The sequence below is a fragment of the Corythoichthys intestinalis genome, chromosome 11, assembly GCF_030265065.1.
Source record: "Corythoichthys intestinalis isolate RoL2023-P3 chromosome 11, ASM3026506v1, whole genome shotgun sequence".
Classification (NCBI taxonomy): domain Eukaryota; kingdom Metazoa; phylum Chordata; class Actinopteri; order Syngnathiformes; family Syngnathidae; genus Corythoichthys; species Corythoichthys intestinalis.
This window is the reverse complement of record NC_080405.1, coordinates 20,081,876-20,094,874: the sequence shown is the minus strand read 5'-3', so window position 1 is coordinate 20,094,874 and position 12,999 is coordinate 20,081,876. Positions and strand designations below refer to the sequence as shown.

Genomic DNA, 12,999 nt, shown 5'->3' with positions numbered 1-12,999 from the left:
GTGGTATGCAATCGCTCTGTGAAACCGCCTTCTCGGTCCTATTTAGGCGTGCGATCTGATGTTTTTGTGACTCGAGATGAAAGGACATGAAGACACGCTGAGGTTTTCACATTAAAGCTAGTTGACGTTACGACTGGAAGCGACGCGTTCACCCGGATTCCTTCCATCGGTGTTGGATGCTGAGTAGCTGATGTGATGAGTGCCTGACACTCTTTTCTTCTGTATCCGTTGGAGACAAAAAAAAAAAAAAGAAAGAAAGAGAGAGGCGATCGCCTCAAATCTCAAGCAACAGGCTCGGTTTTAGTCGTATCGGCGCACAAGGGAGTGGCCACGAGACGTGAGAAAGAAAGGCGACATGTTCTGAGTGTATAGGCCGGCGGGCGGGATGAAGGCGCCGAGGAGACCGAGGCAGACGCTGCTCCTCCCCCGGCTCTGCGTCTGTGGAGTCGGTCTGCTGGCAGTCACCTGGGTTTTGCATCTCAATGATGTTACCGGTGCTTATAGAAATAATATATATTTTCTCATTTATGTTTTTCGTCTGTAATTGAGTACAGAATACAAGATTCTATTGAAAATGCATTAAGTTTACTATTTCTTCAATAACACTGTACATTCTAGCGCCAATCGTCACAGTGAAATGTACTGTAAATGACTGTATAACCTCTCTTTTTAGACTCTTCTGCAACCTCTGTGGGTGTCTTATCTAAGAAGGAGGTCAAGACACAGAAAGATGACTACAACCTATCCACAGTTTCTAAAACTGGTAAGATCAGCTTTCTTATGTTTGCAGTCATTAAACAGGTCGTTACAGTCATAGAATAGTGTTCTCCAAATTTTTTGTTTCAAATTATTTTTTACACTGTATAAAGATAACTGAACATCAAGAATTCTGATGCCGATTGCTTCCTAAATAATTATAAATTATTTTAATACATCATACATATTATTATTACTGTAGTCTCTGAGCATAAACTGGTTCAAAAGAGTTGTAACCAAATTTAAAAAAAAAAAAAAAAAAAATGTATACATGGCTAGTTACTGGGACCCACTAATTTCGTTGACTAACATAAGGATGTATTTCCTGTAGAAATTGTGTGTGCACGCTGAAATGCAAAAAACTGTTGAATGATGGGGATAATTTGGTGGAATTTTTTGTAGGGTCCAAGTTGAATGTCAATGGTAATGAACGTGGAATTCTTTCAGTGGTTCCAAATTGAAAGTAAATGGACGTGATTGTGGAATGAAGTTTGTAGTTTCTGGCTGTGTTCAACTTGAAAGTCCGTCGGAATGAATGAGGAATTTTTTGTTGGTCTGAAGTTTTGAAAAGTTAAAAACATTACTCTCAACGTGACTTGAATCCCCTGAAACACTATTTTTCGGGGGCAAGATGTGAACCTGTTATTTAAATGGGCCACTGGGAATGAATGGGGGAGGGGTTTGTTGAAAAATGTGTATATATTCTAGTATATATATAGTCACCCTGGTGATTTTAAGTTCCGCTCAGACACCCCCAATTTGGCCAAATTTCAAAATTGTCCTATAAGCATTTGTGATATATCATTGGAAAGCTTAAAATTTCAATTTTCTGGGGGAAGAACATTTTTGAACAGGAGGGCATTTAAAAAATAATAATAAATAAATAAACAGCAAAACCCTAACTGGAGGTGCGCGCATGCGAGAGCATAATTAAAGACCCCATGATTTTAATGAGATATTATCGCGTACTTATCTCTTTTCGATCCTAAAACTCCATGTAGCATGTATCACCAAGTGTCAAGACACAGCCGTGAATGGCCACAGCTGGATTTTAGGGGGATTTTATGGATGAAACATGGTAATATAACAAGGGTCACGATGCAGAAATCGCAATCTGCTATGGCAGCATATAGACATATTGTTCTATCGAACACAACAGTTCTTTTGGCTTAAAATACAGCAGTTTATTTTAAAGATGGGTTCAAGAGCAGAAACTGCTTTTTCAGCCTTGTCTGTGTTTTCCGCCATTTTTTTTTGTTTGTTTTTTTGGGAATTGTAAATGGTTTTGTGACCATATTGAAATGTTGAATCCAAATAAATTTTAATCTAGGTGTTGAATCACCTTTTGAAAATGAAATGAGACTTTATGGGAAACAATCTGAAAAGTGAGAATTGGCTAAAAAAGCAAACGGATTAGAAGATACACAAGATAGACAATATCGTGTGAATTCTCAAAGCAGTCACACAATAAGCATTTATTTTATGAACCAACAATTGTCCAACAACACTATTACTTATACTGTGAAAACTACTGCCACACTTTGAGAATAACTGTCTTAAAACAATAAGGGCATATGCATATCTTTATACTAATTCCTTATTGATTGCCGTCTTGGTTTTATTAGTCACCTCTGAATGATCAGGCCACACACAAATCATCTCTTATGATATTACACTGTGTGCACTGTTTGGCGAAATCATGTGGACACCAGAGCGCTGACTACTTCAACAACCACGGGCCTACACTGCACATCGAGACGTTGAGACTCACATAGCCTTTAAAGGATGTGGTTGCTAAGGAACTGAAGGATGTGTCTCTTGATGGAAACTGAGTGAATCAAAGCACCAGTGACCTGCTGTAATGACCTACTGATTAGTACCCCTTTTCATCAGTAGCGCTCTCATCACCTCAACGTATTTGGAGAGGAGCTGTGCATTGGTGATCATCAAGAATATACTTCTAACCAAGACTTTTAATTTGAAGGCAATACAATATTCAATCAGGCATCTTTTTACAAAATGTATTTGAGTGTACAATGGCCTCCTCTGTCTAGCCTCACATCTGTCACACTTGAGTGTATTCAAGTATCTGACCTTTCCGGTAATGCCACTCAAGTTCAGCTTTGTGGCTTTTGAATGTGAATAACATCATTGAGAAAAGTCTGGGAGATGGCTAAACAGATAGTGAGAAGTCACAAGAAAAAAGGGGAGAAAAGTAATTTAGGATGCAAGAAAAGCAGCTAAGTCATTCACTGAGCAAAGCTTATGTCAGACTTTTTGTTAACCTTTGAACAGTTCTAATGCATGTGAAGTAGCAACATTTATTTCACAGAAACAAAATGGGGAAGTGAAGTTGCGGTGAAGAAATGAGCCTCAACAATGATTTTACAATGTTTATTCTGTTGGTGAAAACCTGAATGAATTCATTATTAATGCTCCAGTTTATAGTCCAAATTTGTTCGTTGTTGTCATCTCTTTTTCAGCCATCAGCGAGTTTCCTGAAGACGTATTTACCTTGGAGCAGCGGAGACAGGGAGCGGTCGTCCTCCATGTGCTCTGTGTGAGTTAACGGACGGCTGAGATAAAAATAAAAAAAAAGAACCATTGCAATTTCTTCTTTAAGTATGACATGAGTACGTTTCTTATCTTTGCAGGCAATCTACATGTTTCATGCACTAGCCATTGTGTGTGATGTTTATTTCGTGCCGTCACTGGAAAAAGTCTCTGAGGTTTGATGGGATTGATGTTTGATGCATTTCCAAATCAAACACGCTTAGTTCTGCTATTTTGGTAAAAAGTAGAACATTAAAACATTCCACCTTTAAATAACCTCCCTTTTCTGCATTCTAGAACCTAAAACTTAGCCAGGATGTCGCTGGTGCAACCTTCATGGCCGCTGGTAGCTCTGCCCCTGAGCTTTTCACCTCTTTGATTGGTCAGTCGTCTACTTTTTAAATCTAATACCAAGTCAAGAGTTTACAAATCAAACTGCAAGAAATCGTTACATCTTCACATTTAACTGCTCGCCCTTCAATGAGTCAAAAGCCTTATATCAGCCTTTTAATGAAGGCAGCACATGCTGTATGTAGCTATACACTGTTGGCCTAAAGTATTGGCACCCCTGCAATTCTGTCAGATAATGCTCAAGTTCTCCCAGAAAATGATTGCAATTACAAATGCGTCGGTAGTACCGTATTAGCCCGAATATAAGACGGTGTTTTTTGCATTGAAATAAAATTGAAAAAGAGGGGGTGGTCTTATATTTACGGTCTAAACATGATACCCATTCCTGACGTTAGATGACGCCAGATATCATTGAAGCGATGTTCTGTTATGACCAGTGTTGTTAATCTTACTGAAAAAAAGTAATTAATTATAGTTACAAATTACTTCTCCCAAAAAGTAATTGCGTTAGTAACTCAATTACCTGAATGTAAGAGTAATTAGTTACTTGGCAAAGTAATTGGTGATAATTACTTTTTTTTTCCCCTCAAAAAAAAACAAAAAAAACATTGGCCACACGATGTGAAGTTTTTTGTGAAGGTTTTTGGTACAATTGGCCCGAGCCCAATTCTTTACCCTAATTTACCCTTTACCCTGAATCAACTGTTAAAAGTTGTTAAAATTGCTCCCATTATTGCATTAGTTCCCTTCTCTCTACTTATTTAGAATTTAGAAGTATTTTAGATAAAAAGTTACTTAGGTTCGTTAGGAAGGTTCTCTTCAACAGAGCCGTCCTAAAAAGTCTACTGCTTTAAGATGGCGGCTGTCTACTAACTCATTTAGTGCCATGTCTGTCATTTTGCATCTAGTTATATCTATGTACAGTACATGTGATATCTACCATGTCTACCATATCTACCATAACATGCGGGCGTGGTTTGTAGGCTATCGGCTACAACATGTATTATTGGAGCTACCTAGCATCGCGTTTGCTCGGCGTCACAACTTTCTTGCCTCCTCCCTACTCCTGCTCTGCTCTGTCGTCTCGGTGAGTCCGTCTCCCTCAGACTTTTCGACCAATATAGTAACGCATAGTAACGCATGCCTTTCCGTCCTCAGTAACGGTAACGGCGTTGCCAAGATGAGAAAAGTAATTAATTAGATTACCCACTACTGAAAAAAAAAATGCCGTTAGTAACGCCGTTATATTGTAACGCCGTTATTAACAACACTGGTTATGACAGATCTCAGCTACTCTACCCATTCACGACTGTAGATGGTGCCAGATAACATTGAAGCGATGTTCTGTCATGACAGATCTCAGCTACTAGTTTAACCAGTTTGCATTATTTTTAGGGCTGTCAAACGATTAAAATTTTTAATCGAGTTAATTACAGCTTAAAAATTAATTAATCGCAATTAATCGCAATTCAAACCATCTATAAAATATGCCATATTTTTCTGTAAATTATATATATATTCTGTAAAATAAATTGTTGGAAAGGAAAGATAAGACACAAGATGGATATATACATTCAACATACGGTACAAAAGGACTGTAGTGGGCATTTCACTCTACTGTCATTTAAATCTATGTATGCTGTCCTCACTCCGAAGCGTCTACTTTTTCCAAAGCTAGACAGCTAGTGAACGACGCCTTAATAATTAGACTTCTTCCTTTTTCATCTGATTTATTAATAAAATGGCCTCAAACCATTGTCCTCTTTAGACCATTGTAAAACTACAAAAAAAAAGTACACAAGCATTGCATGAGCAACAACGTTAGCTTAGCACGCTATACAGGTTCACTAAACATAAACAAAAAGCGTCTCATACAAAAAATATAACATTTCGCTTACAGACATAATATGTACATTCTTTACAACAACCATACTTACGGACAAATCTTGTCCAAGGATCATATAAGCACAACATTATCAGCCCGAGACGTCGTGCAGCCATAATGAACTGGAAAGAAAACAATAAACCATGTCGCAAAGCGACCACAAGAGTTCGCTGTTGGACAGCACAAAAAGTCTTGCTGTAAAACTTACCAAAAGGCAGAATACTTTCTGAGCGGGACATGTGCGTTAATTGCGTCAAATATTTTAATGTGATTAATTTAAAAAATTAATTACCGCGCGTTAACGCGATAATTTTGACAGCCCTAATTATTTTATTTCATTGTTTTTCCTTATTCAGATTTGTTTCAAGACTACAGTTACAGTTACACTTCACTTTGATGGTTAATGCAGTTATTGCAATTTTGTTGTTTTATCACAACAGATTGGTTTATTTACATTTCAAAAACCAGAAGCCATTCGTTTACGAATGTGATTGCACTTTAGTTTATATATTTAAATGTTCAGATATTAAGATTTGAATGCGGCAAAATAACATGCTTTTTCTCTCAAATATATTGTTATAATCATTTGTTTCAGATGTACTGTAATTATTTTCTGTATAAAAATTAATTTGGTGTTCAAAAAGTCTTTTTCTTGAAAAAGAGGGGATCGTCTTAAATCAGGGCCGTCTTATATTCGGGCCAATACAGTAATATCTTCATTCCTTTTGCTTGCAATGAAAAAACACAAAAGAGAGAAAAAAAATTCAAATTAATTCATTATCATTTTACGGAAAACTCCAAAAATGGGCCGGACAAAATTATTGGCACCCTAGGCCCAGTACTTGGTAGCACAACCTTCAGAAAAAATAACTGCGAACAACTGCTTCCGGTATCCATCAATGAGTTTCTTACAATGCTTTGCTGGTATTTTAGACCATTCCTCTATGGCCAACTGCTCCAGGTCTCTGAGATTTGAAGGGTGCCTTCTCCAAACTGCCATTTTCAGATCTCTCCACAGGTGTTCTATGGGATTCAGGTCTGGACTCATTGCTGGCCACTTTAGAAGTCTCCAGTGCTTTCTTTCAAACCATATTCTAGTGCTTTTTGATGTGCGTTTTGGGTCATTGTCCTGCTGGAAGACCCATGACCTCTGAGGGAGACACAGCTTTCTCACACTTGGCCCGATATTATGCTGCAAAATTTGTTGGTAGTCTTCAGACTTCATTATGCCATGCACACGGTCAAGCAGTTCAGTGCCAGAGGTAGCAAAGCAACCCCAAAATATCAGGGAACCTCCGCCATGTCTGACTGTGGGGACCGTATACATTTGTTTGAAGGCCTTGTTTTTTTCCTGAAAACTCTATGTTGATTCCTTTTTCCAAAAAGCTCAACTTTTGTCTCATCTGACCAGAGAACATTCTTCCAAAACGTTTTTGGCTATCTCAGGTAAGTTTTGGCAAACTCCAGCATGGCTTTTTTATGTCTCTGGGTCAGAATCGGGGTCTTCCTGGGTATCCTACCATAAAGTCCCTTTTCATTCAGACGCCAACGGATAGTAGGGGTAGACACTCTTGTACCCCCGGACTGCAGGACAGCTTGAACTTGTTTGGATGTTAGTTGAGGTTCATTATCCACCATCCGCACAATCTTTCGTTGAAATCTCTTGTCAATTTTTCTTTTCAGTCCACATCTAGGGAGGTTAGCCACAGTGCCATGGGCTTTACATTTATTGATAACACTGCGCACGGTAGGTAAAGGAACATTAAGGTCTTTGGAAATAGACTTGTAGCCTTGAGATTGCCCATGCTTCCTTACAATTTTGCTTCTTTCTTTTCTCCATGCTCAATGTGGTACACACAATGACACAGGACAGAGGTTGAGTCAACTTGAATCCATTTTAACTGGCTGCAAGTGTGATTTGGTTATTGTCACCAACTATTATGTGCTGTAGGTAATTATGTTAATTACACTAATTAGAGAAGCACCACATGATTTTTCAAAGGGTGCCAATACTTTTGTCCAGCCCATTTTTGGAGTTTTGTGTAAAATGATAATGATTTGATTTTTTCCCCATTCTTTTCTGTGTTTTCTCATTGCAAGCAAAATAAATGAAGATATTAATATCAAAGCATTTGTAATTGCAATTATTTTCTTGGAGAAATTGAGCATTATCTGACAGAATTGCAGGGGTGCCAATACTTTTGGCCAGCAGTGTATTAGCCTACTATCAAAATGACTAAATTGGCTACAAATATACAGTACATAATAAGATTTCATGACTAAATGTTTTTGCATCCCATAGAGAATGACGCACCACGTGACTACTCTGTTGTACGATGCCGTCTCAAGTTTAACTTCGTTACAATATCAACGAATTAGAGGAATGTTTGTGTCATATTTGTCCTCTAACAGAAACAATATTAAACAAAAAATATATTTCCCTCCCCCATCTTTTTCCATTATCAAATATTTCAGAAAAAGCTCCAGGGAGCCGCTAGGGCAGCGCAAAAGAGCTGCATGCGGCTCTAGAGCCCCGGGTTGCTGACCACCAATTTAACCAATGTCAATGGATGGGTGGGGAAACATTCCTCTTAGGCATTGTAGAATGAAAGAAAATTCCACAGTTACGATCTTTGGTGGCTAGGACTGGTCTGATTTGATGCAAGTAGTAAAAGTAATGAAGATAAAATGTGTTATTTAATCATTTTCCACATCATTCTGCCTTTCTCTATCCCCCGGTTCATTATCACAGTTAATTTTGGGTGTTTTGCTTGTTGTGGAAACAAATATCCGAGAAGCAGTTTAGTAATCCCGCTTCTTTCCTTTTCCAACAAAGAGGACTTTGAGACAACTGTTGAATGTTATCATAAATAGTATCTAATTATCCAATAATAATAATAATAATAACAAAATCTAAATGTGTTCTCATATTGTGGGGTCACCAACTTTTTGAAAACTGAGAGCTAATACTTAGAACCTAATTATTCCTAAGGGTTACCAGTTAACGCAAGCTTCAGATGAACAGTACACTATGATTTTAAAATGAATGATTAAGACTCAGCAACAATTTAAAAAAAATGTTTCAGGTCTGATTCGGACAGCTATTGTTAACTAATGTTATGTTCCAAAACTGATCTTCGTTTCTTAAAGGCTGAAGGCCTTTCAAGGTGAGATTCAAGTAGCCTTGTTCTTCCTGTTGAATCTCGCTTTGGAGTCCTACTCCCCCGTCATTCATGAACTAATCCTTTTAAAACTTAGTAGCTATGTAGCATGGGCCGTAATTGAACATTTTTAGAAAACCAGTCAGAGGTGGGTAGCGTACCCAAAAAATGTACTCAAGTAAAAGTAGCGTTACTTCAAAATAATATTACTAAATTAAGAGTAAAAGTAGTCATCCAAAAAATGTACTCAAGTACAAGTAAATAAGTATTCGGTGAAAAGAACACTCAAGTAAAGAGTAACGTGAGTAACTGCATACTACTTCTGATTATTATTATTTTTTTAAACAATGGTATTTTTTTCCCAGCACAAAGTTATCTATATGAACCCATCCATCATCTAATATCTGCAGAATTGAAGCGCCATTCTTCCAAAAAGCATGAGTGCCCTCTAGTGGAGAGAATAGTTCCTAATTTGAATAGTTGAATACTGAATAATTCCTTCATAGTTCCGTGCTCAATTGGTGCCGAATAAAAACTGGGAGAGGGGATAAAATCCATGCTTTTGAGTCATGTTGAGGGCAGCGCTCAATGTCAAAGACTACATTTTTTATGGTGCTTTAAAGACGCCACGTGATTGAACAGCCTGCAGTGATCATAGAATGAGTCTAAGGCTAGGTTCATACTACAGGTCTTAATGCACGAATACGATTTTTTCGTATTTTTCCGACTCGGGCATTAACTTGACGGTCTGGACGGGACAAGTCGCATAGAAGTGGACCATTTCAAATCCGATCTGAGTCATTTTCGTATGTGGTTCAAATCCGATCTGGGCCACGTTTTTTCAGAACGTGACTGGCGGTCTGAACTGTCAAGACTCCCAAATCGGAATTCATGCAGCAATTACGTCAGCAAAGAGCAAGAGGCACGGAGGACGGCAGCCATTTAGGCATTAGCACCTAGCTTGAACTCTGCTTTTAACCATAAAGCGGCTTGACAACAGTCATAAAAAAGTAAAATGACGAAAAGAATAAGCCTTACAATTTTCGATTTTCATCCTGTGCAATATTTCATCCTTGCACACATGACCGAGTCGGGGCAAACTGACGCACCCACGTCATTTCACGCACACACGTAATGGCTCATGTGTGTACGTGTATGCGTTCTATCAGTCCATATCAACTATAATATAAGACTAAACGGGGATTATTAATGTCTGTTATTTGTGTCCTCTTTTTGGAAATCAAAATATGATCACTCTGGAATGACATACAGCTCGCATGTGTAATTTGTTTTAATGCTTCTGTGCATGCGGGTCTCTTTGCTGAGCGCATCTCGGACTGCAAATTAGTGCGCACGCGTGATACTTGAAGGGTCTCAATGGACAAAGGCAGTCTGAACGGGCACGCCAAAAAAAAAAATGGATACGGCAAAAAAAACGGATTTATGCATTAAGACCTTGCAGTATGAACCTAGCCTAATAGGTGTAAGTCATGTCATTATTGTTGTGACGTCTCATTGGTGAAACTGATAGAGCTACTGTTATCATCGAAAACGGGGATTTTATAGTTCAAAGCCTGACATGATAGAGAAAGCTGAGATCAATTATGGATTCCACACCCAGAAATCAATTAAAAACAGCTGTCAAATAGCTGTAAGACATGGTAGATGGATTGAATACTGATTGCGTGAATGTGATCATGAATGGTTGTTTGTTTCTCTGTGCCCTGACGATAAATGGTACAGCTAATAAATGCATGTCGAATCGCCTTTGGAAAGCACAATGCATCAAGAACACCGATTTTTCTTCCTTCACGTACTAGAGAGGCTAGCGCAGATAGCCTTTTACTGAGGATTCCCCATTCTCAGGGTAAAAAACAACTGACTGTTGCAGGGGGAACAACATGATGACAGCACCAATTATAATTTAGTAAAGCTTTATTTCAACTAGAAACCTGTAGTATGACCCTCCTTTTGAATGAAACCATATATGATAATTGTTATTAAACAATGCATTTTAATATGCTTTAATTTTGAAATGGACCAATTAATTACTTACTTATAGACTTGCAATGTTTTCAGGAGTGTTTATCACAAAAGGAGACGTAGGCGTGGGCACAATCGTGGGTTCAGCAGTCTTTAACATCCTGGTCATCATTGGCATCTGTGGCATCTTCGCAGGACAGGTCTCGCATACAAACATACACAGTCAAGGTCGTATATGCTGGATCTGAGGAATAAATATCAGATATGTTGGTTTTCTTTTTCCAGCCAATTTTGTTGAGCTGGTGGCCTTTGTTTCGCGATGCTGCCTTCTACATTTTATCCATAATTTTGCTCATCGTGGTGAGAAAAATCTCAATATTTTTATTTCCAAATAAAACTCAAATGTAATAACATAATCAGAAACCTACAATGCAATTTAATCTTTTGTGTCAGCAAACTGTCATCAACTTTTTGTCTGGACTTGCAGGTGATCTACGATGAAAAAGTCCAGTGGTAGGATAAGAGATTTTTTTTATCATATAATATTCACCCACAAATTTGAGCATCTCTGAATGTGTATCTGGGTGTGCCTGCAGGTGGGAGACCATTATACTGATCTCCATGTATGGAATTTACATAATCATTATGAAGTGAGTATTATCTCCTTACTTTCATTGCTTATATGAAGCTGCCATGCCGTCTACAGCAGTGATAATGTATGTGTGTTTGTAGGTATAACAGCACTCTCTGCAGCCTAGTAGTGAGATACTGTAGTCCATCAGGTCAACCATGTTTGAGCACTTTACGACGGGCAACGGCGGTGGGGAACGCCACAGAGTGTGATGCCGATATTGTGCCGCTAAAGCCAGGTAAGCATGCCTGTTTGCGGCTGAACCAGTCAGATAAATGAGGGTTTCTCCCTTTTATTGAACTGAAATTCAACAGTCCACTTAGAGCAGCAAGATGAAATCAGTTTAGGCAAAAGGGACTACATTCAGTGTAATGGCATTTTTTTCCCAGTTCGACTCCATCAGAGTATTCTGTTATGGTAACTCTGTCTTTCAAAAAAAGTTGAGGACCACTAACTTATGTAGGGTAGTAAATTTAATATGTACAGTGGGGAGAACAAGTATTGCCAATGGGTTTTCTCATTGGCAGTGTATCAAATACTTGTTCTCCCCACTGTATATATACACACACACATATATATATGTATATCAGGGGTCGCGTTAACCGAATATTTTCCGTCGTTGACCGATTTTTTAAAACGGTGACGGAAAAAACTGAAGTCCATCCGTCATTTTGACCGGTTGCAATTCACACCCCAGACCACAGGGTGGCGAGTGAGCATATTAATTAGCTATTGTCTCTCTTGATGCATGACGTCGTTGGCCTTACTCTGAAAAATGTCAAGGCAACTGAGTGTCCGAAGTTTCTTCAAAAAGCCCCAAAACGACGATGGTGTTGATAAAAGAGGTGAAAAAACAGGGACTGCACAAGTGGGCACGCAATTCAAGTCCATGCGCACCAGGAGGAAAGTGTGAGACTACGTTCAGGCCACAGCAGGTGAACTGTTAATTTCATTGTTCCATATGCTACATATGGTAGGCTACCTAACTACTGGGGCCACAGTCAGCTGTTTTTGTCACTGCGGAGAAAAAGTTACATATTCATCTGCTTGATGTGTGATGGCATGGTGTGGATTCTCTGTTAAGCTTGTTCGGACAGAATATTAATTTAAAATGAATGAAAACTAAATACTATTGAATATGTTTAAGCGGTATGCAATGTTAAGAGTCTTGTTAGCTGTAGGCGCACTATCCTAGACCCCTCACTATCCACTCACGGGGGCCTGCGCTTGTCAGTTGTGTTCCTTATTCTCGCTATATGATTAACTTAACAACTTTAACATTTGTTAATAATACGCTCTGTGTGTAGTATCATCCATCGCTTTTCCTTTTTAAATGGGCACTTATAAGCGAACGCAAGAAGTAACAACGGGAACATTTTTAAACAGGCATTTCACGGGAGAGCATTTCGACTCTTCGGCCAATCATATAGCGAGAGCGAGTGGATAGTGAGGGGACCGCGCGCAGCCCCCTCTCTGTCACGTGACTGTCGTAGATGGTAACGCGCTCGGCCAAATGGACACACAAGTACGGAAGGTGAATTATGCCAAACAAAGGGTCACCACAATGTCATTATCATCATTTAAAAAATTTAAGTGATGGGTAAAAATAGATTATGACCGGATTTTTATCACCCTGTCAGTCAAAATGACAGACAACGAAAAAGTCTACCGCAACCTCT

General features: G+C 38.7%; 1 protein-coding gene across 2 annotated transcripts in view; it reads left to right on the top strand.

The window, feature by feature from the left end:
- Nucleotides 1-12,999, top strand: part of LOC130923850 (sodium/potassium/calcium exchanger 3-like) — a 35,796-nt gene continuing 22,797 nt past the window's right edge. For both annotated transcript variants that reach the window (XM_057849929.1, XM_057849927.1), the window contains exons 1-10: nt 1-494; nt 674-763; nt 3,240-3,316; nt 3,411-3,485; nt 3,607-3,691; nt 10,786-10,889; nt 10,975-11,049; nt 11,177-11,202; nt 11,286-11,339; nt 11,422-11,558. In XM_057849929.1, the coding sequence (XP_057705912.1) occupies nt 386-494; nt 674-763; nt 3,240-3,316; nt 3,411-3,485; nt 3,607-3,691; nt 10,786-10,889; nt 10,975-11,049; nt 11,177-11,202; nt 11,286-11,339; nt 11,422-11,558 (832 nt within the window). In that variant the 5' untranslated portion in view covers nt 1-385. The remainder of the gene's footprint in view (nt 495-673; nt 764-3,239; nt 3,317-3,410; nt 3,486-3,606; nt 3,692-10,785; nt 10,890-10,974; nt 11,050-11,176; nt 11,203-11,285; nt 11,340-11,421; nt 11,559-12,999) is intronic.